The 21,672-nt window shown below is 38.0% G+C and overlaps 1 protein-coding gene and 1 pseudogene across 1 annotated transcript; one reads left to right on the top strand and one right to left on the bottom strand.

Moving 5' to 3' along the window:
• Positions 1-12,454: 12,454 nt before the first annotated feature.
• Positions 12,455-13,414, bottom strand: LOC140523553 (olfactory receptor 2T11-like). The gene has a single exon (XM_072638373.1). The coding sequence runs from the start codon at positions 13,412-13,414 to the stop codon at positions 12,455-12,457; it is 960 nt and encodes a 319-aa protein (XP_072494474.1).
• A 4,659-nt stretch (positions 13,415-18,073) lies between these two features.
• On the top strand, positions 18,074-21,672 carry LOC140522667 (L-aminoadipate-semialdehyde dehydrogenase-phosphopantetheinyl transferase pseudogene; annotated as a pseudogene).

Genomic DNA, 21,672 nt, shown 5'->3' with positions numbered 1-21,672 from the left:
GTAGAAATACCAAAAGAAATCTACTAATCCAGTACCTCTCAGAGGTTGGTGTCACCCACTTTGGGAACCTATGATTTATGGCATACTAGAATCAAAGAGAGAAGCAGAGTCAAGATGGCAGAAAAAGGAAACTACTTAGCTGAACTCTCCTCAAAACAAATAATGCCATAAAACAATTCCTGAAGTGTCAGAACCCACAGAGAGACTGGGTGAAACAATTTTCCAGTCAAAGACAACATAGAAGATTGGTAGGAAAGGTCTGTTGTACCTAAGTGGAAGTAGAGCACAATCCAACATAAGCTACTCCAGCACAGCCCCAGCCACAGTAAACCTGGAGTAGGCCTTGGGAGTCCTACTGAATCATCAGTGCAGCATCTGCTTCAGGAACTCTCAGCCCACAGATGGTAAGGTGGTCCATTGAACATCAGAAGGTTATGGGGGTCTCTTTGCTGGCACTGGATACAGGATTCTGTTCCTTTGTCCATAGTCAGATATGGGTTGCAGTTCTGGGTGGCAGTCACAGGGCAAGGCAGAGCATCAGCACACCAGAGCTTGCACCAAAGTGCAACAGGGACCTTTATCACAGTTCCAGGGCTGAAATGAGTATTTGTGGTACCTCAAAAACAAGAGCACAGTACATGACAACTCATCCCAGATAATGCCACCTTTAAAAACCTGACAGGTCCCCAGAAGTATCTCTGAAAATAACTGCACAAGAATCCTGAAGCTTAGGGCAGTGTTTCATCCACCCTGGAAGCAGAGTCTTACTTTAAAAGAGTTAAAAGTCAAGAAATAGACTGGAAAAATAAGTAAATAACAGAAAAAGTATTCTGACTATAAAAAGTTACTATGGTGACAAGGAAGATAAAAGCACACACTCAGAAAATACAAAGTCAAAGTTTCTACATCCAAAGCCTTCAAGAAAAATATGAATTGCTCTCAGGCCATGGAAGTGATCAAAAAGAATTTTGAAAATAAATTAAGAGAGGTAGAGGGAAAAATTATAAAGAGACATGAGAGTGATGCAAGAAACACATGAAAAGAGAGTCAGTAATATGAATAAGGGCACATGAAAAAATACAAAAGAAATATAATAATACCTTAAAAAACAGACTAGATCAAATGGCAAAAGAAGCACAAAAAAGTCAATGAGAAGGAATCATTTAAAAATCAGAATAGCCCAAATGGAAAAAGAGGTACAAAAATTCACTGAAGAAAAAATCTCCTTTAAAAGTAGAATTGACCAAGTGGAAAAAGGGAGTCTGAAAGTTCACAGTAGAAAATAATTCCTTCAAAATTAGAATGGAGCAAATGGAAGCTAATAAGAATGAGAAATCAAGAACAATAAAATCAAACCAAAATAATGAAAAATATAGAAAACAATGTGAAATACCTCGTTGGAAAAGCAACTGATCTGAAAATAGATGCAGGCGAGATAATTTTAAAATTAGTGGACTAACTCAAAGTCATGTTTTTTTTAAGAGCCTAGACATCATCTTTCAAGAAATTTTCAAAGAAAGCTGTCGTGATATGCTAGAGTCAGAGAGTAAAATAGAAATTTAAAAAAATCCATCAATTACCTCCTGAAAAGTATCCCAAAAGGAAAACTCCCAGGAATATTATACCAAATATTATAATATTATAGCAAATATTATAGCAAAATTCAGAGAAAATATTACAAGCAGCTAGAAAGAAACAATTCAAGTATCATGAGGCCACAGGATAACACCAGATTTAGCAGCTTTTACATTAAAGAATTGGAGGGCTTGGAATATGACATTCCAGAGGGCAAAGGAGCTAGGATTACAACCAAGAGTCATCTACTCATCAGAACTGAGTGGAAAGGATTAAGGAGTCAAAATGAAAATTCAATGAAACAGAAGATTTTTATCTTTTTCCATGAAAAGACCAAAGCTAAATAGAAAATTTGACTTTCAAATACATGACACAAGAGAAGCATAAAAAGGTAACTAGGAAGGAGAAATCATAAGGAATTCAATAAGGCTAAAGCTGTTTACATTCCCATATGAGAAGATGAAACTTGTAACTCACAAGAACTTTTTCATTATTAGGGCAGTTAGGAGTATATATAGACAAAGGGCATAGATGTGAGTTGAATGTTACTAGATGATATCTAAAAAGGTAAGAATGAACTAGGAGAAAGGGAAGGAGAAAGGAAGAAAGGGGCAAATTACCTGACGTAAAAGAGGCAAGAAAAAGCTTTTATAATGGAGGGGAAGACAGGGAAGGTGAGAGGGAGGGAATAAACCTTATTCTTATCAGAGCTGAATCAAAGAGGGAATGATATACAAACTCAATAGGGTATAGAACTTTATCTTACCCTAGAGAAAAGTAGGAGGGGAAGGATTTAAGAGAAGGGGGAAGGGTGATAGAAGGAAGGACAGATTGGGCGGTAGTCAGAAGCAAAACACTTTTGAAGACAGACAGAAAGGAAAGAGAGAATAGAATAAGCAGGAGGGGGAATATAGTGAAGGGGAATACAGTTAGCAATAGTAACTGTGAAAGAAAAGTTGAAGAAAATTTTCTCTGACAAAAGCCTCATTTCTTAATCATATAGAGAACTTAGTTACACTTATAAAAATAAGAGCCGTTCCCTAATTGATAAATTATCAAAAGATATGAAAAGTTTTCAGATGAAGTAATCAAAGCTATCTATAGCCATCTGAAAAAATGTTCTAACTCACCATTGATTGGAAAAAATGAAAATTAAAGCAATTTTGAGCTACAACCTCAAACCTATTAGATTGGCTAACAGTTCAGAAAAGGAAAATGACAAATGTTGGAGGATATGTGGGGGAAATGAGATATTAATGCACTGTTGGTGGAGTTGTGACATGAATTCTTTAGAGCAATTTGGAACTATATCCAAAGGGCTATAAAATCATGCATATCCTTTGAGCTAGCAATACTACTACCAGGTCTGTATCTCAAATAAAATAAGAAACCAAAAGGAAAAGAACATATGTGTACAAAAATATTCATAGTTCATTTCTGGGGTCAAGGAATTGGAAATTGAGGGGATGCCTATCAATGGTGGAATGGCTGAACAAGTTGTGTATGATTATAGTGGTACATTATAGCCCTATAAAACATGATGAGCAGAATGCTCTCAGAAAAATCTAGAAATACTTACAGTAACTGTTATAAAGTGGCATATACTGTATACAATGTAATAGCAATATTGTAAGATGATCAGCTGTGAAAGACTTAGCTATTCTTAGCAACAGCATTATCCAAGAAAATTATGAGGACTTATGATGAAAAATGCTTTCCACCCCCAGAGAAAGAACTGATGGTGTCTGAATACAGATTGAAGCATACTTTTTTTACTTTCTTTTTCTTGAGAGTTTTTTGTCTATGTTTTCTTTCACAACATGACAAATGTGGAAATGTTTTGGATGACTACACATGTATAGTCTATATCAAATTGCATGCCTTCTCAAAAAAGGCAGTGGCAAGGAACAAAGGGAGAAAATTTGGAGTTCAAAGTTTTAACAACAAATGTCAAAAATTGTTTTCATCCACCTAAATTATCAGCATTTCTATATAAGCAGCCAAAATTAGAAGGAAAGCAGAAAATTGGGAAAGAATTTTTATAACCAGTGTCTTTGATAAAAGCCTCATTTCTAAAAATATGGAGAACTGAGTTAAATTTGTAAGAATACAAGTCATTCTTCAATTGATAAATAGTCAAAGGATATAAACAGGCAGTTTTCAGAGGAAGAAATTAAAACTATCTATAGTCATATAAAATATCCTCTAAATCATAATTGAGAGTTTCCTGGAGGCGGAGCCAAGATGGCGGAGTAGAAAGACGCACATACACATAGCTCCGAACCCACAACCCATAGAACGGCTACAGGGGAGTAACTGACGGCAAATTCTGCACCCAGAGGCCACGGAATATTGGAGAGAGGGAGATTTCTGTTCCTGAGAGACCTGCAAACCTCCCGCGGGGGGTCCTTCGCGCTGCGGACTGGGCGCCGGGACTGGGAGCTGAGTGCAGCCCTGCCGTGGCCGCGGCACCGAGAGGAAAACATCCAAGCGGGCTTCAGGGATGGGATCTCCAGCAGCCACACAAGTCCCTCCACCTACAGGTGACGGGGGTCGGTGAGAGAGTCTCTTTGGCGGGTCGAGAGGGGAGTGGGGTGCCCCCATAACTCAGGCCCCCCCCGGGAGGTAGAAGCTGAGAGGTGGCGGCAGACCAGGGCTCCCCAAGGGAGCGGGAGCCTGGATCCATTGTGGAAGGTCTGTGCATAAACCCCCTGAGGGAACTGAGCCTGAGAGGCGGCCCTGCCCCCACCTGACCACCTGAACACAATCTCATACTGAATAGCAGCCCTGCCCCTGCCAAAAGCCCTAAGGCTGGAAGCAGCATTTGAATCTCAGTCCCCAAACCCTGGCTGGGAGGATCAGGAGGCAAGGTGGGTGTGAGGAGGATATTCAGAGGTCAAGTCACTGGCTGGGAAAATGCCCAGAAAAGGGAAAAGAAATAAGACTATTGAAAGCTACTTTCTTGGCGAACAGGCATTTCCTCCCTTCCTTTCTGATGAGGAAGAACAATGTTTACCATCAGGCAAAGACACAGAAATCAAGGCTTCTGTGTCCCAGCCCACCCAATGGGCTCAGGCCATGGAAGAGCTCAAAAAGAATTTTGAAAATCAAGTTAGAGAGGTGGAGGAAAAACTGGGAAGAGAAATGAGAGAGATGAAAGAAAAGCATGAAAAGCAGATCAGCTCCCTGCTAAAGGAGACCCAAAAAAATGTTGAAGAAATTAACACCTTGAAAACTAGCCTAACTCAATTGGCTAAAGAGGTTCAAAAAGCCAATGAGGAGAAGAATGCTTTCAAAAGCAGAATTAGCCAAATGGAAAAGGAGGTCCAAAAGCTCACTGAAGAAAATAGTTCTTTCAAAATTAGAATGGCACAGATGGAGGCTAATGACTTTATGCAAAACCAAGAAATCACAGAACAAAGACAGAAGAATGGAAAAATGGAAGATAATGTGAAATATCTCATTGGAAAAACAACAGACCTGGAAAATAGATGCAGGAGAGACAATTTAAAAATTATGGGACTACCTGAAAGACGTGATCAAAAGAAGAGCCTAGACATCATCTTTCATGAAATTATCAAGGAAAACTGCCCTGAGATTCTAGAACCAGAGGGCAAAATAAATATTCAAGGAATCCACAGATCACCGCCTGAAAGAGATCCAAAAAGAGAAACTCCTAGGAACATTGTGGCCAAATTCTGGAGTTCCCAGGTCAAGGAGAAAATATTGCAAGCAGCTAGAAAGAAACAATTCAAGTATTGTGGAAATACAATCAGGATAACACAAGATCTAGCAGCCTCTACACTAAGGGATCGAAGGGCATGGAATAGGATATTCCAGAAGTCAAAGGAACTAGGACTAAAACCAAGAATCACCTACCCAGCAAAACTGAGTATAATACTTCAGGGGAAAAACTGGTCTTTCAATGAAATAGAGGATTTTCAAGTATTCTTGATGAAAAGACCAGAGCTGAAAAGAAAATTTGACTTTCAAACACAAGAATGAAGAGAAGCATGAAAAGGTGAACAGCAAAGAGAAGTCATAAGGGACTTACTAAAGCTGAACTGTTTACATTCCTACATGGAAAGACAATATTTGTAACTCTTGAAACATTTCAGTATCTGGGTACTGGGTGGGAGTACAGACACACACATGCACACATGCACACACACATAGAGACAGAGTGCACAGAGTGAATTGAAGAGGATGGGATCATATCTTAAAAAAAAAATGAAATCAAGCAGTGAGAGAGAAATATATTGGGAGGAGAAAGGGAGAAATTGAATGGGGCAAATTATCTCTCATAAAAGAGGCAAGCAAAAGACTCATTAGTGGAGAGATAATGAGGGGAGGTGAGAGAAAAACATGAAGTCTACTCTCATCACATTCCACTAAAGGAAAGAATAAAATGCACACTCATTTTGGTAGGAAAACCTATTTCACAGTACAGGAAAGTGGGGGATAAGGGGACAAGCAGGGTGGGGGGGGATGATAGAAGGGAGGGCATGGGGAGGAGAGTGCAATTTGAGGTCGACACTCATGGGGAGGGATAGGATCAAAAGAGAATAGAAGTAATGGGGGACAGGATAGGATGGAGGGGAATATAGTTAGTCCTATACAACACAACTATTATGGAAGTCATTTGCAAAACTACACAGATTTGCCCTATATTGAATTGCTTGCCTTCCAAAGGGAAGGGGTGGAGAGGGAGGGAGGTAAAGAAGTTGGAACTCAAAGTGTTAGGATCAACTGTCGAGCAATGTTCTTGCCACTAGGAAATAAGAAATACAGGTAAAGGGGTACAGAAAGCTATCTGGCCCTACAGGACAAAAGAGAAGACGGAGACAAGGGCAGAGAGGGATGATAGAAGAGAGAGCAGATTGGTCATAGGGGTAATTAGAATGCTTGGTGTTTGGGGGGGGAGGGGATAAAAGGGGAGAAAATTTGTAACCCAAAATTTTGTGAAAACGAATGTTAAAAGTTAAATCAATAAATTTAATTAAAAAATAAATCATAATTGATTAGGGAAATGTAAATCAGAATACCTCTTAGGTACCACATCACACCTATCATATTGGCTAACATGACAAACAGGAAAATTATAAATGCTGGAGAATATGTGGGAAAATTGGAACCCTAATTCATTGTTGGTGGAGTTGTGAAGTGATACAACCATTCTGTAGAGCAATTTGGAACTATGCTGAAAGGGCTATAAAAATGTGCATATCCAACAATATCACTTCTAGATAAGTATCCCAAAGGGATCATAAAAATGGGAAAAGGACCAACATATATAAGAATATTTATAGCAGCTCTTTTTATGGTGGCCAAGAACTGGGAATGCAGCCCATCAATCGGGGAATGGCTTAACAAGTGGTGGTATATGCATGGAATAGAATACTATTATGTTATAAGAAATGATGAGCAGGCAAACTTCAGAAAAACCTAGAAAGACTTATATGAACTGATGCTAAATGAAGTGAGCAGAACCAGGAAAACATTGTACACAGTAACAGCCACATTGTGTGATGACAGATTTTGACAGACTTATCTCTTCTCAGCAAAGCCAGAACGTAAAACAACCCCAAAAGACTCATAATGGAAAATAGCATTCACATCCACAGAAAGAAATGGACAGTCTGAATGCCAATCAAAGAATATTATTTGCTCTCTTTTTTGTTGTTTATTTTATGTTAGTTTTGTTTTTTGTTTCTTTCTCATGGTTCCTCTCATTTGTTTTAATTCTTCTATACAACATGGCTAATGTGCAAATATCCTAAATAAGAATGTATTTGTAGAGCCTACATTGGATTACATGCTGTATTGGGGAGAGGAGAGAAGAAGGAGGTAGAGAAAATTTAAAACTTGTGGAAATGAATGCTGAAAACTAAAAATAAATAAATTTATTTTTAAAATTGCTTTTACATATAATTTGGGAAAAATGGAATACTTTAAAAACATAGAACCAAAGACCTCCTCCACCCCGAGTCACTGCCTTGTCTTTGTGGAGGCAGGGGCTTGTGTAACTCAATGAATCCATGAGTTGCGCCATGCAGGGTTACCCAAGATTGACAGGGCAATGTCAAAAAATATTCAAATTACTGAACCATTGCACCTAGGCTTCAACAGTGTGTGAACCAAGAATTACCAGAAGGGTAGGTTGAATTTTGAAGAGGCAGAGGAACTAGAGACCAAGTTGGCAACATTTTCTGGATTATGAAGAAAGCAAGGGAATTGCAGGAAAAACATGTACTTCTCCTTCATTGACAGAAAAATGTGGCACGTCCTCAAAGAGATAAGAGTACCAGATCATCTTACTTGTCTCCTGAGGAACATATATGTTGGTCAAGAAGCAACAGTTAGAACTGAACACAGAACAAACTGGTTTAAAATTGGAAAAGAATACTAACAAAGTAGCTACCTTATTTATTTAGCATATACACAGACAACATCATGAGAAATGCCAGGCTAGATGAATCAAAAGCTGGAATTAAGGTTACCAGGAGAAATATCAATGATCTCAGATATGCAGATAATACCAATCTATAAGGAAAGTCAGTGCCATAAAATGAATTGCATTGCTAGAGAAAACCTTTGAGAGTTACTTGGACAGCAAGGAGGTGAAATCAGTCAATACTTAAGGAAATTAATTCAGTCTAATCATTGGAAGGTCAAATACTGAAATTGAAGCTTAAATACTTTGACCACATGATGAGAAGACAAAACTCACTTGAAAAAACCCTAATGTTGGGAAAACTTGAAGACAAAAGGAGCAGGGGACAGCAGAGGATGAGATGGATAGATAGTGTCATGGAAGCAATGAACATAGTTTGGACAGAGTTTGGAAGACACTGGATTATAGAGGGGCCTAGTGTACTATATGCCATGTGGTCTCAAAGAGTCGGATACAACTGAATGACTAAACAACAGAATCATACATTTAAAGAATTGAGAGAACCCTCAGAGATCTAATCAAATTTCTGTAAGTCAATAAGTATTTATTAAACATTTACTGCTAGGTTCCAGTTTCTCTGTTAGTTCTGGAGGATACAAAGAAAAACAAAGTCTGCATGCAAGCAATTATGTACAAATGAGATACACACAAGATAAATCGGCAATAATCTCATAGGAAAGACACTAAAATCAAGGAAGATCAGGAAAGGTTTCTTGTAGAAGATAAGACTGCAGCCGAAATGTTAAGGAAATTAGGAAGTAAAGATGAGAAGGGTGAGCATTCTAAACCTGGGTAACAGGTAATGAAATGCAATTTTAGCAACAACAAGAAGCCACGTGTCACTGGATTTCAGAATACATGGAGGGGATTAATGTTTAAGATATCTGGAAAGGTAAGAAGGGAACAGCTTTTAAAAAACAAAGGATTTTGTGTGTGATCATAGATGTAAGAGAGGGCACTTGATTTGTTTGATTGAGGGCAGGGAAGGCGTGGTTTGACTTCTGTTTAGGAAAGATTGTGATACCTGAGTGGTAACAGCTGAGATAGATTAAAGACAGGGAGATCAGCCAGAAACTAATGCAACAGTCTAAGTATGAGGTGATGAGGGTTTAGACCATTATGCCAGAGGAGAGAAAGGAGCATACACTAGAGATATTTCAGAGATAAAAATGACAGAATTTGGAATAGATTGTATACTGGAGATGAGAGTAAGAAGTGGAGAATGACACTTAGGTTTCAAGCCTAGGTGACTGAGGAAGAAGAGAGGATTTGGAGAGTAAAATAAAAGTTCCGTTTTGATCATGTTGAGTACAGGCTAGCTATGGCATTTCCATGGGCATTTTCAGATGAGAGACTGGATGTCAGGTTAGAGGTGAACAAATAGTTATCTAAGAGAGTCATGAATAAAGCTGATAATTTAATCCACAGGAAATAATGAGATAACCAATTGAACAATGCAGAGAGAGAGAAGAGAAGTTTCAGGAAAAATTCCTTATACATCATCTCTGGCAAGCAGTTATTCATCCATTACCCAAAGACCTTTAGTGAGAGGGAATTCACTTTCCAATAAAGCAGCATTTGCTACTTTTAGATAATTGAGTGAAACTGATGGACCAAGTCCTGGGGTCCACAGGAAAAGATAGGACACTGGGAATCACATTAGAACCAAGAAATGTCTCAAGGGAGCCAGAAAAATAATAATAGAAATCAATAGCCTGTACTGCACCTGAATTTACAGTCAGAAGACTGTAAATTCTATCTCACTCTGCAAATTCTCTCACTTATTAACTGTACGACCTTGAGGAAAGTTCTTAATCTTTCTAAACTTTGATTTCCTTATCTATAATATTAAGAGATTGAACTGAATTATACCTATTGTCCTAGGGCTCAGATCTAGATTTTCTGGCCTGATCTGACTAGTCTGCTGGATACACCACCCTGTATCTATTAGAAAGAGGTCCAGGGGTTCTAATGACAAACTTCCCAAGTAATGTCTTAATAACATAGTCTTGCATGCATGTTTGGAGAGAATAGATTTCAAAGCGTTCTGTGAAAGGTTAGGTAAGATCCCATGGACTGAAATTTTACAGTTGTAGTCAGTTTAGCAAAGATGGAAAGCCTTAAAACTGAAAATTTCTTCTACTATAGCTTGAGGTATTTTTTCTCCAGTTATAAGTACAATATATTGTACTCCCAATGTATTTCCTAACGGAACAAATTTTGGCTATACTCTACTGAATTTGAGTAATATCTTGAGTTTATGACATGAACTTTGCAGAATCACTCAACATTCTTGAATTCCTGAAAACTGAAACCTTTCTACATTACATAAAGTGAGCTATGCAAGCACAAATTATCAGGGCAACGTTATGCCACCATGTGACCACAAGGTGGCATAAGGGAGATAAGATGGTAAAGTATCAATTCCCCCCAAATTCAGAGGAACTAAGAATTGCAGTGCTTGTGTTTTTCCTTCTCTAGCTCTTTTTTGAGATATGTGATTGTGTTTTTCCAGTTTTGTTGTTGTTGTTATTTGTTTGGGGTGACGCAGAGGACATAGGCAAGAAAATAGCTAAAGACACAATTAAACTGGTGCCTATCTGCGCAAATGAATCCAATCAAAATTGTTAAGTCAAAGGAAAAGTCCCTAACACTACCAGCTCATTTTATCCCCTAGGAAACTGTTTCCCAATAGCTAAAACTGAAGATTGCTGTTTCAGCTTTCCATTCTCCAAATAGAATTTTATTTTCTGCAAAAGTAAAAATGCCAGATAGACAAAGAAAATTCCCATGCACTTTTCCTGCAGTTCCCCTCTATCTCTAGAAGCCTCTAAAATGTGCTATAAGTAGCACGTGTGAATCTTATTCTAAGCACTTCAATCTAAGTCTATCTCAGTTCCTAATATCCCTATTTTTGTTGATGCCACCAATGTCTTATTTACGTAGTCTAAAATTCTCAATTTTAGCTTCTCTCTCACCAATTATAATTCATCTGACATCTAATTAATTGTCAACTTCCCATTGCATAATTAAATTTTGCCATTCCTTTTCTCATCAACTTACAGCTATCTATAACCTATAAAAGGAAACGTTCTAGCTCCAGTCTACCATTCTGGTCTTATTTCACTCTACTACCACTCAATAACTCCATATTTCAGTCAAATTGCTATACTCACAATTTTTTAGCTTCTTCTTGGCCTTTCCCACTTCTGTGTATTTACATACACCATCATCACTTATGCCTGGATTGGATCTCTGTCTCTCTCTCTGTCTCTGCCTCTCTCCCCCCCGCCCCGGTCTCTGTCTCTGTCTCTGTGTCTGTCTCTCTGTCTCTGTGTCTGTCTCTCTGTCTCTGTCTCTGTGTCTGTGTCTGTCTGTCTGTCTCTCTCTCTCTCTCTTTCTCTCTCTCTCTCTCTCTCTCTCTCTCTCTCTCTCTCTCTCTCTCTCTCTCTCTCTCTCTCTCTCTCTTTGTCTCTGTCTCTGTCTCTCTCTCTCACACACACACATACCTACACTTACTGAAATTTTTCTTTCTCTTTATGGTGACGGGTGCCACTCTGGACACACTAATTATGAATAGCCTGCTCATTTCTGGATTTCTAAATTGCAGATGAGACAAATATTCATACTCTCAAGGAGTAAAAAACAAGTGATTGTCAAGCACTCAAACTCTTCCAGCATCTTGGATGAACCTCAGGCACACTTGAAGTTGTTTGAGATGATGTTGATGATGTGGTAGTTCTGCAATGGTCATAGTAGTAGTGATTACAGTGGTGATGGAATCTATGAATGAAAGGATGAATAACTATGAAAAAATTTATTATGTGATTATTTGTTAAGCACTAGGCTAAGAGCTGGGAATACAAATTTTTAAAATTAGATATTTCGAAAGAGCTCATATGCTAATTAGAGGCAATAACGTCTCCTCTGGGCAGATGAAAAGGCCCAGAAATTCTAAGAGTGAAGATTTGGACAAATGAAAAAGTTCCTTAGTGTTTGTAAGCAGATCAATTGACAGTGCCCAAGGGTCTGGAGGACATAACAATAGGGTACACTGTAGGATCCTAGAGATGTTGTATGAAGTGGAAACACATATGGTAAAGTGTGGCAGTCATCCATTTCAATAGCAGGCTTTTAGTTAATTACTCTGAGCTCATGGTGGTGTGAATAGGCAAGTCACTCTTTACGCCAGGCACTCCCATGTAGTCTGAGCAGCCTGGGCTCAAGAAGAATCAAAGAAAAGGTAAGTAAGAAAGATACTCCTTCTTGTCATTGTTCCTTCCAGGTTGCTCCATGAGGTCTGGAATCACAGGGTTTGTTGAGGAAAGGGCTACTGGAAGGCAAAGGGGAAGTGCATCATCACTGGCGGTTATTCCAACTCTGCCACCCTTATGTGGTCTAAAACTGGAGGATTCATAGCTGATGTTATGCATTACTTGCTGTAACTTTCTGTGTGGAGGAACATTTTAATAAGACTTTCTTCAGTGCTCCCATAACATCTTTGTTCCTGAGACTATAAATCAAAGGGTTAAGCATGGGTGTTACAATGGTATAAAAGGCTGACACCACCTTGTCCTGCTCAGGGGCATGGTAGGACAGAGGCAACACATATGTATAGAATGCAGCTCCATAGAAGATGCTGACCACAGTCAGGTGGGAGGAACAGGTGGTAAAGGCTTTCTTCCGGCCATCTGTTGAACGCATACGATGGACTGTGAGCAAGATGAGAGAGTAGGAAATAGAGATTATAAAGACAGGAATGAGCAGCATTAGTACACAACATATATACATGAGGGTTTCATAGAGGGATGTGTCTGCGCAGGCCAGCTTGAGGACTGCAGGAATTTCACAGAAGAAATGATTGATGGTTCGAGAGCCACAGTAGGGAACATTCATTGTGATAGGTGTGAGGAGGAAACCATCAAATGAGCCACCAAACCAGGAACCTGCAGTCAACAGAAGACACATCCTGCGGTTCATGAGGACTGGGTACCTCAGTGGATTACAGACAGCCACATAACGGTCATAGGCCATGAGTCCCAAGAGGAAAAACTCAGAACCAATCATGGTCAGGTAAAGAAAAATCTGAATTCCACAACCCACAAAGGAGATTGTTTTTTCCTCAGATACCATGTCTACTAAGAGTTTAGGTACAGTAGTGCAAATGAAGAGGGTGTCCATAATAGAGAGCTGGCTGAGCAGGAAGTACATGGGGGTATGTAGTCGGGAATCCACCTGAATTAGAAATATCATAACCATATTGGCTGTTATAGCCACCACAAAGATGGAAAAGATCATAACAAAGACCACTCCTATGACCTTGTTGTCCACAAGCAGTCCCAACAAGATGAAGTCTGAGGATGAAGTTTGATTCTCTGGTTTCATTTCCTCTGATAGATCAATGTCCTAAAGATACAAAGACAGAGAAATCAGGGAGGATTATGAAATAGGCTATACCAAGGGCACACATTCTTTGCTACTATGGTCTATGAATTTAGACACTTCAACATTAAAGAAATTGTGAAATATATCACCTGTAAAAATGAAGTAGGCGAATTTTTTTCTTATTAGAGTAACTTTGATTTTCAGTATTCTTTCTCTTGAGCAATTCAGAACCCATCTAGCCTCCTCATACTACCAAATTTATTAGCCCAGGTACTATAAGAAAATAATAATCTGGAAAAATAATTCCCAGTAGTGTGTTATTGACTTCAATAAAGCACCCTTTTCAGGAGTCCTGAACTTTCTTTTCCTCAAGTTTTAAAGGAAAAGGTGTCTTTTCTTTTGGTCAAGGCTAATCCTTGTCAAGGGCTAAGTAAGCCTTTACTAACTGAACTACTTGGGAAAAAGTCTACATATGGAGTCGCCATTTCCTCTCCTCTCATTCCCTTCAAAACTCTTTAATCTGGCTCTCATTTTACCATTCATCTCAAGTTGTTCTTTCAAAAATGACTAATCAGCTCTAAAGCATCAAATTTAATATTCTTTTCTCAGTCTTCATCTTTCTTGACCTCTCATAGCATTTAATATATTTGGCCAGTTTATTATCCTTAATACTGTCTTCTCCTGGTTTTCATGACAGCTCTCTCTCTGCTCATTCTCCTTCTACCTGTCTGATGAACTTTTCTTGGTCACCTTTAATATCGCCATAACTACAGGTATCCCCCAGGTCTCTGTACTAGATTCTTCTCTCTCTTCTCCCTATCATCTCTCACTTGGTGATGTCACCAGCTCCCATAGGTTAAATTATCATGCCTTTTCAGTTGATGCTTCCAGGTCTAATCCTGAACTCTAGTTCCACATCATCAATAGAGAATTGGAAATTTTAAGTTGAACATCTTAAAGACATCTCAAAATCAGCATGTTCAAAACCATCTCATTATTTTCTCCCCAGATTGTCTGCTTTTCTGAACTTCTGTATTATTATTGAGAGTCCCATTATATTTGCAGTTACCTAAGCTTGAAATCTTCGGGGCATCCTTGTACTCTTCAACCTTATCATATACATGCAGCCAGTTGCCAAATCTTACTGTTTCTTCCTTCGCAATATCTCAATACATTCTCTTCTCTCTACTTACAGAGCAGCTACGCTACTTTAGACATTCACACCTCTTATCATGACTTTTAAATATACTTCTAATTAGACTTTTTTCAAGTGTCTCTGAACTCCAATTCATCCTTCACACAACTGCCAAAGTGATTTTCCTAAAGTGTCTGATGTCACCTCCCTACTTAACAGGTTCCTATGGTTCTCTATTGTCTCTGGGATCAAATATCACCTCCTTTGTTTCTTCACAACATAGTCAGTTCCTATCTTTCCAGCTTCCTTTCATTGCCCCTCAACACACATTCTATGGTTCAGTCATTCTATCCCACTTGCTTTTACACACACACACACACACACACACACACACACACACACAAACACACAAAACTGCATCTTCTGTCTCCATGTCTTTATAATGGCTATCCCTCAGGCCTGGAATGGTTTTCTTCCTAATCTCTGCTTCTCAAATTCTTGAGCCTCAGCAGCTATTATCTTCTCTTACTCCCCAGTTACTCTATACAGTTCATACATATTAAAATATATACAAGTTATCTCCTTCATTGCAAGATAAGTCCTTGAAAGCATGGACTGTTTTTGTTATTGTTTGTGTCTTCAGGGCTTAGCATAGTCACTGGCACATAATAAATGCTTAATAAATGTTAATTGACTGATTGTTCCACAGACTTTTGATTCTTTGTCTCAAATATTGTCTTTTCCTTTCTGAAAAGCAAACTTAAAAAAAACAAACATTCAGAGTTACCACTCTTTATCACTTATCCCCAGTCACTACTGAACTACTAAGTAATAGTCTTTACTCATTTGCTCCATTTCCGCATGATTTCTAAGACTCTAATAAGATGACTTCCAGTTCCACCACTCTACTGAAACTGCTATCCCTGGGGCAAAGCCAAGATGGGGGAGTAACAGCATGGACTTTCTAGAGAACAGACGCCAAGCCCAGTCAAATAGCGGTAAAAATGGCTTTAAACAAATTGTGGAGCTGCAGAACTCAAAGCATGATGGAGTGAAGCAAATCTGACACTCAACACATCCTGGAAGGTCTCCAAGAAATGTCTATCATTCCAAGCGTGGGTCATGTTGGCATGAAATGGACCTGAACAGGCCTTGGGAAGACTGAATCTCTCACATCTGTGGCAGTTTACAGACTTCAGGACACCAAAATCCCAAGAACAAATTGGAAGGTCAATGGAAAAAGCCTGTTTGACCAGTGTGGGAGAGTGGAGTGGTCCAGTCTCAGCCCCAGAGCAGCAAAGGGCAAAGGGGGCAGCGGAACCCATTGCAACCACAGCAACAACATGGGTGGAGATAGCGACAGTTTCTAGAGTTCTAGGCCCAGAGTTTGTAGGGGAATTGAGCTACTGACAGCACACTCCCCTTTCCCAAGAGAAACAGAGATCTACCTTGACGAAGAGCTCAAAAGTCAAGTAAATGCCTGGAGAAATAAGCAAAAACTAGAAAAGAAATCAGGCCATAGAATCTAACTTTGGTGATGAGGAAGACCAAAACATGCAAAAAGAAGACAACAGAAGACAACAAAGTCAAAGCTCCTCCATTCAAAGCGTCCAAGAAAAATATTAATTGATCTAAGATCATGGAAGAACACAAAAGGATTTTGAAAATCAAAGAAGAGAAGTAGAGCAAAAATTGAGAAGAGAAATGGGAGTGATGCAATAAAATTAAGAAAAACGAGCCAACTGCCTGCTAAAGGAGACCCAAAAAATGTTGAAGAAAATAACACTGTAAAACACTAACCCAAAAGACAAAAGAGATCCAAAAAGCCAAGGAAGAGAAGAATACCCTAAAATGAAGAATTGACCAGATGGAAAAGGATGTCCAAAAGGACACTGAAGAAAATAATTCCTCAAAGATGAGAATAGAGCAGTTGGAAGTTAATGACTTTATGAAAAACCAAGAAATTTTAAAACAAAACCAAAGGAATGAAAAAATAGAAGACAATGGAAAAAAAAAACTGACCTGGAAAATAGATCCAAGAGAGAAAATTTAAAAATTATGGAACTATCTGAAAATCATGACCAAAAATAGAGCCTAGACATCATCTTTCAAAAAATTATCAAGAAAAACTGCCCTGATTTTCTAGAAACCAGAGGGTTAAATAAATATTGAATGAGTCCACTGATCACTTCCTGAAAGCGATCCCAAAAGGAAAACTGCTAGGGATATTATAACCAAATTCCAGAGTTCCCAAGTCAAGGAGAAAAAACATTGCAAGCAGCTAGAAAGAACCAATTTGAGTACTGTGGAAATACAATCAGGCTAACACAAGATCTAGCAGCTTCTACATTAAGGGATTACAGGGCTTGGAATATAATATTCCAGAAGTCAAAGGAACCAGGATTAAAACCAAGAACCACCTACCCAACCAAACTGAATATAATACTTCAGGGGAAAAAATCGTCATTCAATAAAATAGAGGACTTTGAAGCATTCTTGATGAAAAGACCAGAATGGAATAGAAAATTTGATTTTCAAACACAATAATCAAGAGAAGCATGAAAATGTAAACAGAAAAGAGAAATCATAAAGGACTTACTGAGGTTGAACTGTTTGCCTTCCTGCATGGAAAGATAATATTTATAGCTCTTGAGACTTTTCTCACTCCGAGGGTAGGTGGAAGGATTATACACATATAGAGGGAGGGTGAGTTGAATGGGAAGGGATGATATCTAAAAAAATAAAATTAAGGGATGAGAGACGAATATATTTGGAGGAGAAAGGGAAAATAGAATGTGGCAAATTATCTGTCACATAAAAGAGGCAGAAAAAAAGCTTTTTCTGTTGAAGGGAAGAGAAGAGAGGTGAGAAGGTTCTACTTCCTAAGGTACTACTTCTTTCATGAAGCCTCCCTTGATTCTCTCAGTTGAATATAATCAGTCACTCAGCTTTTCCTTTTGGAAATCTCTCTTATGCCCCTATAAAATTTGTATACTTATTTGCATAAATGTCTAATTGCCAAGTATACTGTATACATACAGTGGGCAAGAAATGTGTCATTCTATATATTTGTCTCCCCAACAACTTAGCATGAACATACTTAAAAGAGCTGTGATTTGGGATGGGAGAAATTCTGATCAGGAAATATTCAATGATTGTACGTCAAAAGCAGGCTACAACTTAGTAGACAAGTCCTAGAGAGTTGCCTAATCAAAGAAAAGGTAAAAGTCTTGCATAGAGTCACACAGCTACTTTCTTAGGAAGAATTTAAACCCATGTTTTGTTAACTCCAAATGTAAATCTTTCACAATGTAGATGCAATTCATGCTTGCTGAACTGTCTTGACTTCAATTACCTTAGTTTTAAAGAAGATAACAAAGGATGACGATTAATGAGAACATTTTAACCTAATCTTAATTCTTCTCCTAAGGTCTTCAGTCAGGGCAAGTCACTTTATATTTCTGAATCTCACTTTCCTTCTTTTTAATAAGAAATGAGGTTAAGTGGTTCCCAATCTGCTGGAAATGGAGACTTCAGGGACCAAGGATTCCTACCTAAGTTTGAAATTTTCATTGCTTCAACCAGACTCCAATCTGAAAGCTGTAAAAAAAAAATCACCAAGCCTATGTTTAATTCAGTATAATCAAGTCAATACATCTTCAACAGGTCTAAGAAATTATATTTCCAAATTTATGTAATGAAACTTTAAAATAAGTGTTAATGCTACAGAAACCAATATAACAGAAATTCATTTAAATGGTTTATAAAACTCATTGTAGTTCTTGTCATTATGTAATATTTTAATGAATAATACTTCTAGTGTGATTGGCAATTGATAAAGGTAATATAAAAGCACTTTTAAAGTCACAAAGCACTAAAAATATTTTTTCATTACTTACATATGTTTTTTAGTTGTGTCCAACTTTTCATGACCCCATGGGACATATGGCCCATAAGATTTTGTTGGCATGGATTTGGGAGTGGTTTGCCATTTCCTTCTCCAGGAAATTTAGGCAACAGAAGTTAAGTGACTTCCCCAAGGTCATACAGCTAGTAACTGTTTGAAGCTGGATCTAAACCCAGGTTTTGTAGACTCAAGGCCCAGTGCTCTATCCACTGATCCATCTAGCTGCCTCTTATTAGCATATGGTAGTCCATAGAATGTTTCTGCAGTTAGAACAAAACCTTTATAGTGAAATAAAAATAAATAAAAATAGCATCTCTAAGTTCTATTCCAATTTAATTGTTCTTTACTGTGTGTTTAAGTATTATTTTCAATTATTTTGCCTCATATCCTGTATGTTGTAATCAGATCAGGGTGCCTCAGGAAGCAGGGGGTAGCTCACTGGAAGTCCTCAGACAAAGTACATATGACCATTTGCTCAAGTTTGTGATGGAGGCAATTATTAATTAAATTTGGGTTGAACCAGATAGCCCCTAAATTCATTTCCAAAACTGTTTTTTCTTCTTTTTTTATTTTTATTTTCTTTTTTGTCACTCTTCTTTCTTATATCCCTTCTTACCTCACTTTCACTAAAGTTTAGCTCTTGATTCGTACAGGCTATACCAATGGAGTAACGAACTGATCAGAAAGATTTTTGAGTTTGGACAACGTGATAGATTGTCTATGTGTTATCCAAGGACAAATATAGCTGAGTTCAGAAAGTCTCATCTTCAGAATGACTACAGGGTTGAAGATTGTTTAGAAAATTATAGAAGGCTGGTAAGCTGAGGCAATATAGGGAAGTCAGATACTGATTAAAAAAAAAAAAAGAAGATACACAAAAGTGCGTTGTAATCCTGAAAGAATAGGGTCAGAATTACTAAAGCTGATGAGGGAAGCTAAGGAAGGAAAACACAAAAGAGATTTTGAACTATTTGGGCAAAAATAGAAGTATCACAGAAGGAATAAGACTGATGCTCAGCTCGTAAAGACAATAATAGAGAGAAGATAGAACTACTTAATTCTTAATTTGCTCAGTGTTTGTGTGTGTGTGTGTGTGTGTGTGTGTGTGTGTGTGTGTGCGTGCAAGTCACAAGTCCATGGAAAGAGAATGGGAGGGGAATTTGATCATTGCCATTAAAAATTTGTTTTAGTGAAGGGAGAGAAAGATAGACAAAGTCTGACATGCACTTTCCATTTGGGGGAGAACAAATCTCAAGGCATTAAAAGGCCCATGAACTGAAATTATATTGAGCCATTTAGCCTAGAGGGGATGAACAACTCTCAAGAATGGAATTATGAAAATGAAAAGTGCAATTATTTCAATGAGGAATAAAAATGTATTTTGTCTGAGAGGAATGTAGTGGACGCACAAAAAATTAACCAATCCACTTAGATTTGAAAAGTATACGCAAATACATGTAAAACATGTATGTTAAAATATATGAAATTAATAGTATGGGAAATAGTTTCAGGAATGCAAAAAATGCAGAATAAGATGAGAATAGAGAAGAATGCTAAATATAACAAAAAATTGGTTTTTTAAAAGTCTATTTGGTTATTTAAAAGTCTATCCCTTGATAGGCCACCAATCAGGAAGAATGGAATACTAGTAACTAAACATAGGACACAAAAACTGTACTTAAAAAAAAATTGCTTCTGTTTTCTAGATAGAGAATTACATTTGGATTGGGAAAGAGCAAAAATTCCTAATAAGTAGTTGATCCTCAAGGTAGGAGATTGAAAGTGATTATTTAACTGCACATGTATAATTTAAGGCATGAGATTAGTTACATTCTTGGATATTGAAAGATATCATATACTGATTGCTGAGTCAGTGATATCTGAAAGATTTTGCAGAAGTACTAGAGGATTTTTGAAAGACTATATATTGATCTGATTTTCAAAAAAGGAAAGAATATAGATTCTGAAAACTATAAGCTGTTGAGCATGAATTTGTGTATGTTAAAAATCTAGAATTTATTAAAAACATGTCAAGGCGCCGCCTGGCGCCCCAGCCGGGCCGAGTGGCTCCTGGCGGCGCGTGCCGTGCAGCCCGAGGAGAAGGATCGCATCGGCCAGTTCGTCTTTGCCCGAGACGCCAAGGCAGCCATGGTAGGTCGACTGATGATGAGGAAATTAATTGCAGAAAAATTGAGCATCCCTTGGAATAATATACTCTTGCAGAGAACTGCAAAAGGGAAACCAGTCCTTGTGAATGACTCATTCAGTACTCATCCAGATTTCAATTTTAATATCTCACATCAAGGAGACTATGCAGTTCTTGCTGCTGAACCAAAGCTACAGGTTGGAATTGATATCATGAAGACAACCTTGCCAGGCCGAAGCTCAATTCCAGAATTTTTTCGCATTAGGAATAGACAGTTTACAGAGAGAGAATGGGAGACAATCAAAGCTTTTGAAGACGAATGGACTCAGCTGGATACATTTTATAGGCATTGGGCACTAAAAGAAAGCTTCTTAAAAGCCATTGGGGTTGGAATAGGATTTAGTCTACAGTGAATCGAGTTTAATATATCCCCACTGCATCTGGAAGTAGGCAAAGTATATAGAGAAACAAATATGCTACTTGATGGAGAAGAGGAAGAAGAATGGGTATTTGAGGAAAGCAGATTGGATGAGTACCATCATATTGCAGTTGCTCTTAAGAAATCAGATGGATTAAGACCACAGAATCCTCAAGTTTTTTCTCAAGATCATCCTGAGCTAACTGTGTCACAGTTCACTTTTTTGACATTTGAAGATTTGGTAGCATCTGCTATTCCTTTGACCCCAGAAGATCCTTCTTACTGGGACAACTTTTGCTCCAGACAAGAGGAGCCACTTCGAAATAGTACAAGTTTTGGTAATACTCAAGAAACAAAAGTGAAAAATGAAGACTTTGTAAAATCCCAGGGTTACCAGAAAATAAGTAACTAAAGGACTCAAGTGGTGTTTCACCAAGTTGGACCAAATTCTTGAATGTAAAAAAGAGCTGTGAATGTAATATGTGATATAGAAACAAACCTCTGGTACTACTAATACCAAGATGAAACAGTAATATAAGTTCACTGTTTGTATTGCTGCAACTAAATGACTTTGTGTAAATTGTTTAAAATAAGACACTTTGATCAATAAGTAAGCAAGTATTCATTAAACACCTACTATGTGCCAAAGAAA

Source organism: Notamacropus eugenii, chromosome 2 (assembly GCF_028372415.1).
Source record: "Notamacropus eugenii isolate mMacEug1 chromosome 2, mMacEug1.pri_v2, whole genome shotgun sequence".
NCBI lineage: Eukaryota > Metazoa > Chordata > Mammalia > Diprotodontia > Macropodidae > Notamacropus > Notamacropus eugenii.
Note: the sequence above shows the minus strand (reverse complement) of the source record. Positions and strands in the feature narration are given on the sequence as shown.

Excerpts from the sequence above, each read along its gene's own strand:
- LOC140523553 (XM_072638373.1), bottom strand. The coding sequence starts at position 13,414 with ATGAAACCAGAGAATCAAACTTCATCCTCAGACTTCATCTTGTTGGGA.